An 18,009-nucleotide genomic window follows, 5' to 3' on the forward strand; every position below is an offset into this window, starting at 1 on the left:
GTAAACCTCTCCATCCTCTCTCCTCTCCTTATCTTTTTCTCCTTACACTCTTGTCTCCAAAATTCTTTGATGTGACGTAGCAGAAAGGAACATGTCCTCAGCAGCCCGCTCTCCTGCCTGTTCTTATCGACACCTCTGACTCATTTCCACTTAAATGACGCCTTCTCTTCCACACTTCTCTTGTCCTCATTCTCACCTGACACTCTTCCAGCCCCTGGTGACCCCTTCTCCCACCTCTTTTTTTTCCCCCTCCCCATTTCCTTAGACATCCACCTCTGTACTTTTTTTTTTTTTCCAAAAAAAAGTCTTATCATTCCCCATGATTTCACTGGTGATTCACTCCAGTAAGGTTAAATTGAATATGAATGCCACTGTTTCAGCCTTCATCCCTCTACTGTCTCCCTCGTTGGCTTACTTCCTTTAGTCTGAGTTATTATTCCTTCGCCATTTTAAGGTTTATATATCAATCTGTCTGCGCTTATCCGAATTTGTGCCTAAATGAATTAATGATCCTCGGCTTTAGCCTCATTTATTCACGTCTTTGTCTGTGCATTTTCCTCCTATCGGTCTCCTAATACCTTTGATTCAATTTTCCCACCCCCGTCCTCCGGTAATATCCATCTCGTTTTGTTTGCCTGCGTGTCCGTCTTGGCAAGGGATCGTCTTCGCCGTCTTGTCAAGTCACATCTCATCACCTTTCTGAACTGACGTCTCTGTTGAAAAAAAAGATTTTGACGCTCTCTCTTCCGGCTTCTGCAGGAGATGACAGCAACAAAGCAAACTGCTCTGATAGACCGATTTCTTTAGTTTATCAAAGTTGTCGTGTGATCTCTTCCCCCCCGTGAAGGCAGCTCCCCCACGCCCCGGAGAACCCCACAGCAGTGCTGAGCAAGTCTGAAAAAAGAGCCATTGACCTGGCCTGGGCCAGGCCTTTTGATGGGAACAGTCCTCTCATACGTTACATCCTGGAGGTTTCTGAGAACAGTAAGTCTCTTCCAGTCCAGTGCTGTACTCTTCTCAAAGTTCACTTCGTCTTCTGTCAGTTTACCTCTAAATTATTTATTCTGACTTTGGTTTTGGGGGGGTTGGGGGCTTGAACTCATGGGATCGTTGATGCAGACTTGAAAAGATGGAAAATCTGCAGCAGTTGCGTCTGGTTTTTTTTATTTCCTTGCACTGACACTGCTTTGGTGTTTTTCCCTCAAAGTTTGAATGCAAAGCAGAGTCGCAACAAATCTGTCGCCGGATCAAATGGAATTTAACAAGCAAAGTCAATTACTGTAACTAGCATTATGCTAGATGCCTCTAATACTGAAGTACAGTTGATATGGGAAGCCCTGGTAAAACTGTCAAAAGCCCTACAAATGAATCTGTTATTGCAGTAGCCAAATCTCACTTAGAAATGTTTTTTAAAATCCATCTTTTTATTTAAGTGCATTTAATCAGTAGCAAAAACACTTCCCACATTAAGAAACACTGATCAATGACGATGAATTCGCCAGCGCTACACTTGTTGCCTCACATGAAAACCCTATAAAAATGCAACTGACAGATATTGGTACATTTATTATTCAAGTTTTATTCATTTCTTCTTGATGCGACACGATTACTTATTGAATTTGAAATTACTGCCAATGTTTCTGCTGATTCGAACAGCGAATCCGAGCGTCTGCTTGTGTTTGTGTGCCGTCATGTGGATTCTGTTTTTCATTTTCTCCGTTCTAGACGCTCCCTGGGCCATCCTGCTGGCCAATATCGAACCAGAGGCCACAGCGGTGACGGTGAACGGCTTGATCCCGGCCCGCTCCTATCAGTTCCGCCTCTGTGCCGTTAATGATGTCGGGAAGGGGCAGTTCAGTAAGGAGACCGACCGGTGAGTGAAGGACAGACTTTCATATCTGCTCATCATTGTTCCCCTTTTATTTGGATAAATGTTGAACAAATTGTTAAACATCCTGTCTTTTTCATTCTTAATCTTGAAGCTGTACTTTTATGCACAATATATTTTTATTAAATACATGTAAAAAGTGTAGGCATTCTTCAAACGTTTCTGTAATCCCTGGATCTGTGGCAAGTAACAATGTCGCCACACCTTTTAAATCAACATTTGGCATGTGCTTCTCTTTTGAGGTTGGGGTGTCAGCACGTTTCAATTTTTTATGTATTTAATTAATTTTCTTCGATTTAACAGATACACAACAAAAGCAACACAAAAGCAAACTAACTTTATTAATGAGGAGGATTGAAACAACCCTAAATAAAAATAAAAAAACTAGTAGAGAAAATTTCCAGAAAAAAAAAGTTTGACCTTATTAGCATTCCACTGGCTATTTGTCAAACAAAAAGGTTAAATCTAAAACTAAAAGGTTATTTTTTAAAACTAACATTGAAAAACAAAATTGTCTTTTGCTTTACCTTGATGCAAAATAAAGCATAATGCAGGAATGAATAACTTTTCTCTAGAGTGAAATTTGCAAATGAACTCTAAACACTCGTCCTTCACTTTTGTATGCATATTGAGCTCACTAGCCTATGCACAAGATGTTTATATATATATATATATATATATATATATATATATATATATATATGTTTGTCCCATGATGGAGTTAGATTACTCCAGCGGTCATTCTTTGTTTTAGAACTTCTATCTCAAAGCTGAGCTCCACTAATGAAGTAATGAGATTTAACTTTTGATGACTTCAGTAGTGGTAATACTTTGTATATGGGAACTGCAAAAACCAGTATATGCATGAGAGATGGATGGATGGACCGGCAAAGAAGGATGGATGGCTGAACAGCATGTCATTTCAAAACTACTGCTGAATATTGCAACAACAGTATCAATGACCAGTACGATTATCCCATTTTTTCCCTCTACCCTTATCACATGTCCCGACCTCTATTTAGCAGGTTTAGCATATTGACCACAGAAAACCGATTAACGTAAAAATATGCAAGAATAACACCGGCACCAACTTCGATTCCAGCCTGAGGTCCAGTACTGCATTTCTTCCCCTCCCTCGCAAACCCCATATATATATATATATATATATATATATATATATATATATATATATATATATATATATGTATGTATAAAGAATATGAATGTATGCCACTTAAAATATAACAGATGAAAGGATCTTTCCTTGTGTGAAAATGCCTATAACATTTAAAGGTGAAATAATGTTAAGGCTTTTTACACGTCGTTGCCAAGGGAGGCAATAGCTGTGGAAGGCGTTGTGTCTGGGATTATGACAAGGTTCTTCATTCTGTAGCAGCTTTTCTGTTCAGATGCAACGTTTTGCCTACGCTGTGGCATACAGAACATTCACCACTTCCAAATCAGCCTCTCTCTAACAGTCAAAAAGTGATTTAGGTCTAAGGTGACATCAAGTTGGTCCTCTCTGCGGCTTCACATAACCAGTTATTTCTCACCCCTCTGCCGGCCTCGCTCCACCAGCCAGCCATGCCGTGTCACGCTGCCAACTCCCCACCCAGTGGAATCCCATGGAGGGTCCATTCCCACGAGTTACGATGGGGCCAGCACAGAGCTCCCCATGTCTCCAATTGGTGGCTTCCAATTATCTCACTCCTTTCTCTTACGTCCATCTTCTCCCCAGGCACAGTGGACTTTCTGTGAGGGAAAAGATATGAGTTTTTTTTTTTTTTAATGCCCATTGTGCTTCTTTATATACTTTATGATCTCATTACAAATAAAAGGATTCAACAGCAAGCCCCCGTTGAAAAGGAGTTTACATGAATGATAGTCTGATTTGTTAAAGTGATATTTCTTTTTTCGACTTTGAAATAAGATAAAGGATATTTTTTTGTATGGTGACGGTCTTCCCTCTTCTCTTTACTTTGTTTTACGTGTGAATGTGATCTGCAGCGTGTCTCTCCCAGAGGAGCCTCCCAGTGCCCCTCCTCAGAACGTAATTGCCAGTGGCAGGACCAACCAGTCCATCATGATCCAGTGGCAGCCTCCCTCCGAAAGCCACCAGAACGGCATCCTACGGGGCTATATCGTCCGGTAAGATCACCCCCCCCCCCCCCCCACACACACACACACACAAAAAAAATACCTATGCCTTGCTTTGTTTTGGTTTCTCACTTGTGGAAAGTAATGCAGTCAAATATGAGTCTGACGAAACTGCTCTGAATACTTAGATTTAGCTAAAACGTGTATGTACAGCACATCACAGTATGAGATCACTCTTTACTTAATAACACATCAGTTTTTGTTAAGAGAGCCACTTTACAAACATTTTCTCCAGTGCACAACCAACCTTTAATTACTGGGCTGACGTGGGCAAACATTGTGACTCTAATAGGCAGAGTATGCAATGAGCCAAAGTGACTGTAAATCCTCTAAACTTATAATTAGCTCGGGTTTCTGTCAGACGTTTTATTCATTACATCCAAATGAAACCGCAGGTATTTTCCAGACAAAGTCAAAGCTGTCTGTGGGATTTAAAGTGCCGGCTTGGCTGGTCCTCTGTCCCCCTCTAGAAGGCACGCAGATGTACTGCAGCAGAATGCTGTGTGACGTCCTTGTCACTGGGACATCTTAGTAGAGAGCAATGTGAAAACTTTGTCTGTAAAACAATTGGACCTCAATGAATTAGAAGGTTATAGTAAAGGGGATTTATTTCAGTGAATTCATTCAAAAAGTGAAATTCATATATGTAAATTCTTGACCCAAAGAGTAATAAAGTTAAAGCGTTTGATTATGTTGATGCCAATGATTATGGCTTAGAGCTATTGGAAATCAAAAATTAAATGTCTCAGAAAATGTATATTATTTTAAGCATAATTGAATTCACTTCATGAATTGAATTGGTAGAATAAATTAACCTTTTTGGTGATATTCTGATTTACTGAGAGGCACCTGTAAGTCTTCATCCCAAATGTGTGTTTCAGCTACCGTCTCACTGGGCTCCCTGTGGACTACCAGCTCAAGAACATCTCCAGTCCAGATGTGACCACCCTGCTGCTAGAAGACCTCATCATCTGGACAAACTATGAGATCGAGGTGGCTGCCTACAACGGGGCGGGCTTGGGCACCTTCAGCCATAAAGTCACAGAGTGGACTCTCCAAGGCGGTAAGGGACTGATCACAAATTAGATGTTATATTAAAATAAATGATACCTTAAAGCTCTCTTCAGCTGCATCTCAAGAAATTGGAACATTTGATAACCAATTAAGTGCAGTGATTCCAAGGTCACCAAACCACACAATGGTCCTTTCAGCTGGGTTGGCAGGGAAAATTCAGTCAGCATTTCCGTAAAGCTTAGTCGCGCATGTTTTTCTACCGCACATTTTCTGTCCACTCAACTTTCCATGAACATACTTGAATACAGCAATCAAACCAGCTTAACTATTGGCCTTCTGTGTCTTACTTTAGTTGTGGAAGGTGGCTTTGGCTCGGTAACATAATATCTGTCTAACAAAAGGGTTTGTAAGTAGGCTCATGTAATATTCTATTGAATTACTAAAACAAATTTCCCATGAAATTCTGATTTATTCAGATTAAGCTACAAAGGACAGAGTTTGGATCGCTCATGTCTAACAGTTTTATTAGGTTTTATCTTTTTTCTGGTTGAACCGGGCTGCCTTTCTTTTAAAGTACGCCTCATTTGTTAGGGCAACACTTAGAGGTGACATGCCCCTAAAAATCCCTATGAAGCTAAAGCAGTTCCACTAAGAGCTCTGGTATTAGGTGTAAGTGTCAGATGGAGAATGATGGCAGTATCTGTCCTGACCTGTGCAGCAGCGATCAATACTGGCAGCAAAACAGATGCACGCAGACTGTGATCCATCGGCTGGGAGGCACACTAACACCCTTGTTTTCAACCTTTTCACTTCTTCTCTATTCTCTTCTTCCTTTATTTTTTTCCCTTCCCGGTTTTCTTTTTTTTTTTTTTATTCTACCCCTTTCCCTCCATCATCCATCCCAGTCCCGACTATCGCTCCAGGAAAGGTGCAGGTCGAGGCGGTCAACTCAACAGCCATCCGTTTTACCTGGACCGCTCCGAACCCTCAGTTTATCAACGGGATCAACCAGGGCTACAAGGTCAGTGGGTCCCCCACAGTGTCTTCACAACAAGCCATCACATCCCATTGACAGAGCTGTCAGTGCAGAACATGTTCTATTACATGTAGGAAGAGGCGGAAAAGAAAAGCCAGAAGGCAAACGATGTTCTGCGCCAATGAGAACAATGGGCTGTGTTTTCCCATTTGCCAGTCGAAGGTTATTCTCTTTATCTTTAGCTGCATCGCTCTGTGTCTTGTGTCTCCTTTTCCGTCTCGGTTCCTTTTGTGCACGTCTTGAAGTGTACGGAACTGATTGAATGTTTTTTTTGTTTGCAGTCGCTTGCATTTATTTTATTTCTTTTCGAGTTCCTGCGGAGTTGAAAAATGTGAAAAATTATGGGATTTAATGGAGTTGATTTTCAGGTCTGGATAGAAAAAACAAGAGACAATGATAAATAAAATGGAATTCTTGAAAAAATTAATCTTTCAAGTAATAATTAGTTAATAAAAATTATAATAAAGAATATACTGTGGCTGTATTGATTGACTTAAACAACTTATTTCTGCATAAACTGGAGAGAGTATGTATTAGAGGGACAACCCCATGTCCAACTAGTTATCTAGTTAGCCATCTGACTTGCTTGAGCTCCCTCGTAGGATGTTTACATTTTGCATCATTTGTCCTATATTATCTATCCCATTAATGCCACTAATTTGTACAGTTTTAGAAAATCGCTGGATCACCTTCTACATACAGTGGAGAGGGATGTCATGAAATAGGGCAGTTTTCCTAAGTTATCACTCATTTCAAGTGCATGATATTTAATAATAATCCTCAAACCATTTAGCAATTCAAAGTAGTGATAAATTTTGTTGTGGTTATGAATTATAAATTCAGTTGGAAGCCACATATTATAAACGTCAAATCTAAAATCTCTAGAAGCAGTGCAATGTTACACAAAAAAAAAAAAAAAATGACAGATTTGAAATAAAAGGTTGCTTTGTCCTGCCTTTTGGTTCCGTACATCAGATGCTGTTCGGAGCTCTGGGGAAACCAGCGCACAAATTAGCAAGATGAAAAAGAGAACTATTGGAATTTCAAAACAATTAGATAGTTATAAACTAGCCCAACATTTTATGACTTAGTAGATTCCTAAACTTATAACATTTCAAGGGGAAATTATTTCTTGTTCAGCTGTGAGCATGTTTTAGTTAACTGTCTTTTAAAAAAAATGAAAATATAAGAATTTTGTTTTGGTAAAATGGATGATTTTGTGTTGCACACATTGTTTAATGAAGGGTTGAGATAATTTGATTGTTTTTGTTCCATTATTTTATATTGAAGTTTTAATTTACTGGTATTTGAGTTGGTTTTGACATCTAGGCAGGTAGAATGGCTTCATAGCCTCAATTTAAACTTTTTCTATCAGTAATTTGTTGCAAATAATGAATCTTATAAATTAAAAAAACTAAATTGAAGAGCTTTACAGCTTGACGGTGCCCACCCGGGCCATACTATGTGTTGTTTATATGTTTTTCTCTGCATGCATGGGTCCAACTTCCCACTACAATACAGAAAAACAATACTGGTTAGGCTAACTGGTCAATCTAAGTTGTCTTTGGATGTGAGCATAAGCAGGCATTGTTCTGTAAGTCTTTGCTTTTCGAAGGGGGTATTTCTAAAATCTCTATTTGTGGTGTTGTTGACTCCATAGCTGGAAATTATTGAAAAAATAACAACGAGGCCCATTTTGCGCGTTCCCTCTTGTGGCTTTCTGTGCTAGAAACTACAACAGAGAGGTTGGATTTTCTGGGTCATTTCACGTCTATCTGGTTTTACTTGCCGTTTCCATGAAACTTTAAATGTAAGCTCAATAAGATATTTGACTGGAAGAAAACAGTCAACAATGTCAAAGAAAACAGGGGATACAAAGGAACTGCTTTAGATATTCGCACAAGCTTCTTTCAGATTTTGATATACTTAAAGTTGATAAAAAAATTTAACTACTGGCAGAGCATCAGAATTGCCGCATGTTGATTCGAAATCCAAAGGTAAATTATATTTTTCTCTGCAAGAACTCAGTTTGGATGTTGATGGGAGATACAGACACAGTGGAAAATGTCTCCATTTTGCAAAATATCTGTGGTAGAGTAGACACAGCCTATCTATTCTTTTGTGTTCGTAGTGGTTTGATGGCACTCCTTAAGTATTATTATGATCTGTAGGAAATAAAAAAAATGGAGCACCTAGCGATAAAAAAGCTGCAAACCCCTTAATGTCAGATGTATGAGTGTAGATGCAAGAATTGTGTAGATATATATTCTTTCCGCACAATACACCTTTCCCTCAAAACCTGCTTGGAAAAAAGTTGATAAGAATGTTTTACACATTCTTCATAAAACACTATAAAAACATTGAAAAAAAAAGTTTTTTTGTTTATTGTTATTCTCAGGATTTTAAAACTGTAACACATCAATTATGATACGGAAACTAAGTGATGTTTCAAAAACAATTAGTTTCTTTTGTTTATCTGTTATGACAGTTAGATTTAAAACCAAATTTGATTTTTTTTTTTTCCTGTATCAGGCTTTAAAGGTTAACTTAAGATTTACGGGGGGGATAATTAAGAAGGCACAAGGGAATACAGTTTTGAGTGATAGAAGAACAAGGATTTAGGCCCCTTAATTTCTTTCCTTTAGTAAAAATTTCCTTAGCTTAAAAACTGGAAGTTGGCCCTAACGATTAACCACTGGTTTCTTTATTAAAGTAATTTATTGGTTAATCCTATTCCCATTTGTGCATGTAGTGCATAGAGCAATCATTGATGGAGACATGACGTCACATCTCTCATGAGCAAACTCTAGGTACAGCCTTTCAGCTATTTCTATCTTCTCCTCCAATCAAACCCTCATTGGGGCATTTTTCTAAAAATATCCCAAACCAAGTGATCCTCGGAGTCTTTAGGTGTGAGAGTCATTTTCTTGTCCATCGTCCCTCGTCTTGTTTCTATAGTTGCTGGCCTGGGAACCTGGCAAAGAAGAAGACGTTTCTATGGTAACAGTACGACCCAACTTCCAGGACAGCGTCCACGTGGGATACGTGACCGGTCTGAAGAAGTTCACCGAGTATTTCACCTCGGTGCTGTGCTTCACTACACCTGGAGACGGCCCCCGCAGCCCACCTAAGGCTCTGAAGACTCACGAGGACAGTGAGTAACTTCTCTTCCACGCTCATCTCACTCTGCCGCGCTGGCAAAAGGAATCAGGCGTCTCGCAGGCAGCAACAACATCCTTTGGGCAAGATCTATTATTCATGCAGAAGCAAGTTGTAGAGATGCTAATGAATAAGTGTTTTCCGCATCCATCCAGAATCTTCATAATTGGGACATGGCTCTTAAATAGCTAAACTTTAAGAAAGCATCTGCTTGCTGTTGCTTACTTTGATTTTTGCAGAGTTATCCTTAAAATCCAAATGCTGTAATGTTCAAAAGTAAATGGTGGAATAGATTATTTGCTGATGGAACTATTTGCCCATTGGCAGTGCTCATTATTTTTATTTCTCCCATCAAGCCCCCGGTGCTGTAGGTCACCTGAGTTTTACCGAGATCCTGGATACCTCTCTCAAAGTCAGCTGGAGTGAGCCTAGTGAGAAGAATGGAGTTCTGACAGGTAACCTCCCCAGTTTTTACTTGAATTGGAGCAGAAAAGCGGGGGGGATGACTATTTTATGATATCTGTCAGAGCTTTGTTGAATGGGGCCAATAACAAGAGCCAGCCCTGAGATGGAACTGAGGCGGCTTGACCTCATTTATTGTGCTTAAGCACATGGGAGCTACAGTAATATTTGTTGTTTATTCTATTTGAGCTATACGCCTACTACTGCCTTGCCTAGACTGAAAACGTAGCTTTACTGCTCTGAGACAAATGTTGGAAAATATATTTCAAAACATTTTCTGCAAAACAGAAAGGGTCCTCGTCTTCTCTACTCAGTCACAGTAAATCTGCCGCGAAAAGGCGAGCTGCAGTAAGTATGACTATCACAAAGAAGTCTGGAAAATATGAAGCACTTTTTGAAGGACCACTCCTTGTAAAGTTCCCCCCTCTGAGTTGATAGAATAATTTATGAGGCATCACAGCCACTAAAAGGACTTACTTTCAGGGGGTCACAGATAAAGTTGTCAAAGTATGTATGTAAGTATGTTTTATTTTGCTATATTTTAATCATGTAAAGCACTTTGCATTGTCTTTGTACTGAATTGTGCTATATAAATAAATTTGCCTTGCCTTGCCTTGCCTTGCCATGTAGGAATGGTGAATAATTCCTAATTAGCTGGAATAGTTCTACTGTACAGATTTCCAATGCATTATTAATACTTTATTAGACCACAAACATGACTTTGTAATAACATTTTTGTCCATTGGCTTTTCTAAATTTACATGGAATGGTTGAAATCAAGTGGATCTGAGTATGAAGGAGCCACCAGAACCCTAAAGTCCACTAAAACAGAGTCAGAGTTTTCACTTGGAGATCCTCAGTATTCCTGACCAACACAAACTTTAAAAGTCCAATGTAGCTGCCGTGGGAATAAAACTTAGTGGAAGCTGTAGTTTCTTTTAAAAAACTGTCTATTCACCCTTCTGAAGGTATGTATTACATTTAATAAGTTACAAAGAGACCAAATCTGTGTACTTATAAATGCACTGAATTTATATAGCGCTCCTCTAGTAATACTGATCACTTGAAGCACTTTACACTGATTCACACTCACAAACGCACACAAATTCCTTCACAGATACGCAGATTAGAAGGCTTATTGGTTCGTTGACTTACCCTGCGGCACATTAGCTACATTTACATGGTCAAAAGTAATCCGAATACAGGGCCAATCGAAATAGAAATGTGTCACGTAAACGAGCCAATCAGAACATTGTGATTGAATTAAGCTCAATGGGAATGAAATTGTAATCAGAGGGGTGGTTTATGTCGACTGACAATACGATCAGCACACATGTAAACGCTTGTCAGGATCAAGTTATTCGCAATATGGCAAACTGACCTGAGTGCGCATGTCTGCCCCACATCAACGTGACGTATTTCTGGTTTGAGTAGGAGAAATTTGTCAGAAGGCAAAACTGTTTGCTCTCCCGATACAATTTTTTTTAATAGAAACATTAAAAGAGTTTAAAATTATTATTGTTGTTATTTAGTAACATTTTAGCTTGCACCAGGTAGAACCAGGTAGAACCTGGTGCAAGTCCAGCCTGGGCGCTCAGAAGACAAACAAACTCGTGCACCACTGCTTTGTTTGCTATTTTTTGTTGCTCAGCAAAGACGGAAATACTTCTTTTTCAGGGTTTTTCGTAGGGAGATTTGATAACTGCATGTCAGAGTTGTTCTATTCTGAATAAAGCCAGGTGCGTATAAACGCATGTCATGATGTGCCCATATAAACAGTACAATACGATTATGTTTTGTTCTTTTATCCAAATACAATTCAATTTGATCGGGAAATTTTGCGCGTGTAAACGTAACTAGCCGGCAGGAGGCAGCTAGGACCGAATCATCGTCGACTGCCCTTCCCACTGACCCACAAACGCTCAACGCGTATGTTCTAATATGTTGCTATAGTGTTTGATTGTACAAAATTCAGATAAATTCCGCACTGTTAGCCTATTCAACAAACATAATTAGTGAATCCCTCTGGGTTTCTTGCAACTAGGACACAAATTAATCGGATGACACTCAATTCTGTGAAAGAATGTGTGACTTCGCAGCTTGTGTGTTGTTATAAGCAGGTAAAATCTGTGCATAGATACCATGTACAAAATCCTGCCTAGCTCTATGATAGTCAGTGACATTAATGGCCTTGCATAAATGCCTATGAAATGTTTAAAGTTAAAACCTGTTAGTGTAATTTTAAAGAAAATTTGTCAAGTTATTTTGTTGACTGTGCTTCAGTACAGTAAAGGAGCCCATAGTTTATTTTGTGCAAAACAATTTATTGAAAATCATCTGTTTACAAAATCGCAAACTAAGCAGAACTATTTTTAAAATCTCTGTTTTTAGATTTTTTTTTCTTAATACATGGTAATAATAGCTATGTTCTGATCTACTTTGTAGCAATGATTAAACCGTACAAATTCAGAACCTTCAAATAGTTTCCTCTCTGGAACTTCCAGGTGTCTAAAATCAGAACTTAATGGCCACCATGCAGGAATTTACAACCCATACCTTATAATTAGACAGCAATGAAGGATTAAACTGATTATTTTCAAGATCATAAACAATTACCAATTCTACCTGTAAATGTATTTATACCTGTGGCTTTGAAAATCTGCAACAACAGTTATTTGACAACGCTGAACAGTGTGGGAGTAGTTGTTGAAACATCTGTTTATAGTTTGAATATGTATTATGTAGCATTTCTTTTGTAGAATTATAAACAATACAAATTGTACATTTCAAATCTTTTTTCTACTAACTGAACTTTCTTACATTGTTTCTCATTACAACCATAAACCTCATGGTACTTTATTAAGATTTCATCTATTTTTAATGTGGTCTCAGTATAGATACAGTTGTTCTGTGAAAACCTTAGATGCTTCTTACTGTGGAAATATTTCTCCCAAAGCTGGGTTGTAAAACATTATCAGTAGGGCTGCAGCTAATACATTTGGTAATTGAGTGTTCTATCAATTATTCTGACCATTAATTTAGGAATCACATAACAAACTGGCACATTCTGCAGGTATTAAATTTAACTACTTATGTTTAATTACTGAAGTGACAGGCCGGACAAGGGCAGCGTTAATCTGAGAAGCAGATATGGCAATGGTTACTCTGGAGGAGCTGCAGAGGTCCACAACAGAGAATAGTGACTAAATTCAAAGGTGTCCCTCACTTCACAGACTTTTCTTTGTAAAGTAATTTGAAAACCATCTATTGTTTCTGCAGTGCATCAAGTATCACCATGATGCACTGCTCTGCGTTGACATGAAATCCTAATATCATATTTTGAAATTTGCTGTTGTAATATGACAAAATGTGGGATGGTAATACTTTTATCAGGCACTGTATTCATAGTGCAAATGTTATGTTTATTCATGTTTATTTTATTTTACAAGTAAAGAATTATAGTATTATTTACATATCTTGAGAATTTACGGCACATTTTTAAGTGTTTTTCCAGGACATTATAATGCGCTGCATAGTCCCAGGAGACAAACACCGACATGCCATGTGAGATTACTGATTTGGCAAGAAAGGCTGCTTTAATGCTTTATGCAATCACATGAAAAGAGCTGCTGGCCAAGGAGCAAATTACATTAACTTTGAGAGGGTGAGCGTGTGTGCGAGTCTGTGCGGAGGATGTGTGAGTGCGGGGAGGTATAATCACTTGCTGATTAAATTTGCTATATTCAATTTTTGATGAAGTTAATTTAATATTTCTGTTAGCTTTCCCCACAGCAGCGAGCTGAGGGTTGCCATTATTGTGAAACCACTGTGCACTTTTCGCGGCGAGGTATCTCGCTCTGTTTAACCCGTCTCTGCTGCGACGTCAGGTTACCGCATCTCGTGGGAGGAGTTCAACCGGACAAACACCAGAGTCACCCACTACCTGCCAAATGTCACCCTGGAGTACAGGGTCACTGGCCTTACCGCTCTCACCACGTACACTATCGAAGTGGCAGGAATGACCTCCAAGGGCCAAGGCCTGTTGTCCTCCTCTACTATCTCCTCTGGGGTCCCACCAGGTCAGTAACCAAAAAAAATTATATATGCTCATTTTAACACTTTGATTTTCAACATTGCTATGTCCTTTAAAGTAGCACTGTATAAGTTTTGACCCAAGTATTAGCTTGTAATGTGATATTACAATGTTCTGATAACTTTGGGTTTCCATTATTTGTAAACCCTTATTCGCTGTATCTGGATTAGCTGTGTGGTACTAGATCAGAAATGGACAACTTGTGGTTTATTGAAAAAGTTACCTCTATCAAAATGTTGGAATCAAACAAGCTTTTGTTACTGTGATCTGAATTTTGTAGTATTGCGGTCTAGCTAGCTTCAAAGAAACTGGGAAAAGAAAAGAGAGTTCCCTTAAATGACCTTACAACCATGAAACTCTAAGACCAAACAATGATTTATTTATTTTCAAAACTACCTTTACCAGAATTTTCTGTCTCGAGTTGTCATGGAAACAATTTGGCTTGAGGTTTGATCTTGACTAGGCTTTAACTTATCAGAATAAGAAAAAAGAAAATAGTGCACAATTATTAACAGTACTGCATATTCAGATAATAATGCAATATTCAGGTTAAATTGAAGAAAGACAGCAGGTAATATACAGAATGATGTGAGGAAAAACAATTAAATATGCATGATTGTACAAGCGAGTGTCTGCAAGTTGTCTAGGTCCAAATAATCAGTCTTACAGCACCATACATGATGTGTATACACTGATATATTTGAACAGTGACTAAACCTCTCGGTTTTCACGTAATTGTATTGTTTATTGAGATTAAATGTTCTCTCCCTAAGACATTCTACAATGTTTTTTTTTCTAGAGTCCAAAAGGCTTTCTCCTAAAAATATTTCTAAGCATTTCATGTTTTTTTCTGTCTTTTTAAAATTTTCTTTGTAAATTTCAAATTTAAACATGCAAACCATGCTCTTTGACAAGGAGCTATGATATATGTATATATGGGTTGGATTGCAATTTCTCTGAACATTAGGTGAATTTGCTGCCACATACCCTCCTGGGACTCTCCTAAATGTTTTCCGTTTGTGAAAATACTTTCACGCCATGGAAAAATAGACTTCAAATATCTTGGAAATGACCTCACGACCATTTCCCAGATTTATGGGAAGTATCCTAAGGTCGTTGCTGGTGCCTTCCGCCTATAGGCACCCACATGTATGTCCCTGACCAGCAAACTGTGAAAACTTGTTTTTTTATAGCAGTGAACACATTTGCTGCTGATCAGTTAGTAAAGGGCGATTTCTCTGCGGCAACTGGCTGCCATTCTCCAGCTAAAGTCCTGTGGAAGCTGTCCTTATTTCTATACGTGACTGTATCCCGTCTGAATAGGTTAACATAAAAGCTCTTGGGGTAAAGTTGAGTTTTTTCCAGCTACAACCGGCTCATAGGTTTGTATGATTCTAGGATTCAGTCTGTTCCCATCAGCACAAATTCACTTACTTTAACTATTCACTTCATTACTCAAGAGCATTAAACAAATAAAAAAAATGTTCGTCTTTTCGTTGTTTCTTTTATGTTTATGGTGTGATACGACTGCAGTGGTGCCACAGTAACTTTATGGCACATTTTACTGACTCGCCTTTAAAGCGTCCTCTCATCGGCTGTTTGTAAGACAGACTCCAATGAATCATTCGTCTTAAATTTTCAATATCTGGAGAGAGCCCTTTACAGGCGGTTAAACAGTTGCATTTACATGCTTCTGAGGTGTACCCACGCTGACAGTGACCTGGTATAAAAACGAGGACGTGACTTACTTGGCGGTCATAAATGCAAGTCGTTGGAGGAAAAAACATCACATTGCAAAATCAAAGCTGTGAGTAATGTTAAACCCACATTATGCCCATTTCTCTGTTCCTGAGCAGTTTGCTCTTGCTCGTCCAATTCTCAATCATAAATCCCAGCCGAGCTAAACTAATCCACAGGCCAGAATTGCAGGCTTGTTCGTTTTAATCAATGAGCGGCTTGGAAGGTTTTCCTAAGGCTCCCTGTTGTTGCAGATTTACCGCCTCACGCTGAACCAGGTGAAAGAGCTCCATTCTTCCTGGCACCGGAGACAGCGAAACCTGATTCCTGCCACCCCCAAAAAAATCTGAATGAAAATATATTTAGATATACACATCCGCGCATGCACATCTGGCACACAAAATATTAGCTCTCATGGGAGCATTAGGGGCAATTACAGTCTTTAATGGTTTCATATTTGCAAACTCTTGAAACAGGAACACAATGCCAACGGCAATTACTGGAGCTGCATTCAGACGCTGTACATCTGTGAAATCTGGGAAATGACAGGCTGTTATATTGAGAGCAGACTTCGGTGCAGCAGTTTTAGTCCCCAGAATGGCAATTACTGCCATTGCATGCGCATAAAGAAAACGCCTATGCGCCTGCAACTGTACCATAACGATTGAGCTGAAAGCAGCCTTGATAATTCGTCATATAAATAACTTTCGAAGTGGTAATTTTACCACAAGGCACATAATCTGCATTTCATTAGGACTAAATATACTCACCTTTGAGCAATCTTGGGGGGGAAAAAAAATGCAAAGTGTGCCAATGGGAGTGATTATCTTTTTCATATCAGGCTACTTCTGTGTGCCACTGTTTGACATTAATGTCTTCTTAGGATTCATGGACGCCATATTCTGGGTTGGAATTTCAGTACGGTATTGTAAATTTTTTATTTGCCTAGAGGAAAACCATCAGGGATGAAAATAGGAAAACAAGAGTTTGAGTTTGGATATATTGAAATGCAGTGGATGCACCCAAAGGTTAAATCACCAGATTTGTTTCACCCTCATAGCTCAGGTGTAGTGTTCATGAGACTCAAGGCTTCTGGAAAGTGCTTTAGCCTTGTTGTTTTGGCCCTGATGGGGGAAGGCTGAACAATCCCTGTGCTGACTGGGTGGAATCACCTATGATACTCTTCTCCGGCATTGGCTGGTGTAAATGCGGGTTATTTTCTTCGCTATCCCACAGCCGAGGAGTTCCCATACCGGGAGATAATGAAGGAGGTCAGTATGCCCTCCACCACTCACCTTTAGAGAGTCGTGAGGACTGCTGGAGCCGGGCCGGCCTGGCTTGGCCTCCTTAGGAGTTAGATGCTTTGGTGGCCATTTTTGACTTTGCTGATGGTGTTTGTGGTCCACTTGAAGTCACTGGCGATGTTGCGGTTGATGTACTTGATGCTGCGGACCATCTCCACAGCTTCTCCCCCAATGAAGAGGGGGTGAGTGGGTGTGATCTCGTCTCCTGAAGTCCATGACCATCTTATTTATTTTCCTCACGTTGATCCAGAGATTGGAATTCCCGTTCCGGTCCTCCAGATTAAAATCCCTAGGTGTCTGCTGTCTAATTGGCATTCATGGCTTTTTCTCTGTCTGTGCGGTGTGTGTAAAACACAGAATCTAATCTGCATTTAATGTTTTAGCTGAATCTGGGAGGTGTAAAATGGATAAAAATAGGATAAATGGCTGACAAATCCATGTGTGTGCAGTATTTGTACTGCCACAAGAGGGCACTGTGGTCGATGGATTTTGTAAACCAGAACCACACTATGTGAAAGGCAATGTATTAAGAGTACTTCATTTTTCCTCTGTGTTATCTTATGTCTCTGCTTCCTCACAGAGCTTCCTGGTCCTCCCACCAACATTGCGATAACCAACATTGGCCCACGCTCTGTCAACCTGCAGTTCAAACCCGGCTATGACGGCAAAACATCCATTTCCCGTTGGCTAGTAGAAGCCCAGGTGAGCTGAGCTTAGAACCACAACTAAAGAATAATCCCGGAAACCCTCAGAATCATAAAACCCTGGATGTGTTAAGTGCCTTGCTAAACTAATTGTACCGCTCAGACTTTTTTTTTTTTTTTTACATTTTGTCATGTTAAAACCACAGAACTGAGTTTATTTTATTGGAATTAGTGTGATAGACCACCACAAAGAAGTGCATAATAAAAAAAATAGGCTAAAAAACAAAGCCAACCAGGAATTTGAAGTTGCCACCCCCTCCTTTGGAACAACCATCCCCTACAAATACACAGCGCTCAGTCAGTAAAGATATTTAAATTTCAACAAAGAACAACTTTTTCTTCGGCTTTTAATACAAGTTGAGTTTGAATCATTCCCCCCAGTACTTTTAGAGATTTGCATTTACTCAATTTTCAATAGACCTTGGCCTTAAGCATCACTCAATACTGTTTTAAAT

At 39.2% G+C, this 18,009-nt stretch overlaps 1 protein-coding gene across 5 annotated transcripts in view; it reads left to right on the forward strand.

Moving 5' to 3' along the window:
- The window catches only part of sdk2b (sidekick cell adhesion molecule 2b), a 487,898-nt gene that overhangs the window by 412,791 nt on the left and 57,098 nt on the right, over positions 1-18,009 (forward strand). For all 5 annotated transcript variants that reach the window (XM_012871718.3, XM_021321070.2, XM_021321069.2 and 2 more), the window contains 9 exons: positions 848-984; positions 1,726-1,873; positions 3,896-4,036; positions 4,927-5,108; positions 5,965-6,080; positions 9,054-9,249; positions 9,611-9,709; positions 13,604-13,795; positions 17,431-17,552. In XM_012871718.3, the coding sequence (XP_012727172.2) occupies positions 848-984; positions 1,726-1,873; positions 3,896-4,036; positions 4,927-5,108; positions 5,965-6,080; positions 9,054-9,249; positions 9,611-9,709; positions 13,604-13,795; positions 17,431-17,552 (1,333 nt within the window). The remainder of the gene's footprint in view (positions 1-847; positions 985-1,725; positions 1,874-3,895; positions 4,037-4,926; positions 5,109-5,964; positions 6,081-9,053; positions 9,250-9,610; positions 9,710-13,603; positions 13,796-17,430; positions 17,553-18,009) is intronic.

This window comes from Fundulus heteroclitus, chromosome 10 (genome assembly GCF_011125445.2).
Source record: "Fundulus heteroclitus isolate FHET01 chromosome 10, MU-UCD_Fhet_4.1, whole genome shotgun sequence".
Classification (NCBI taxonomy): Eukaryota; Metazoa; Chordata; class Actinopteri; order Cyprinodontiformes; family Fundulidae; genus Fundulus; species Fundulus heteroclitus.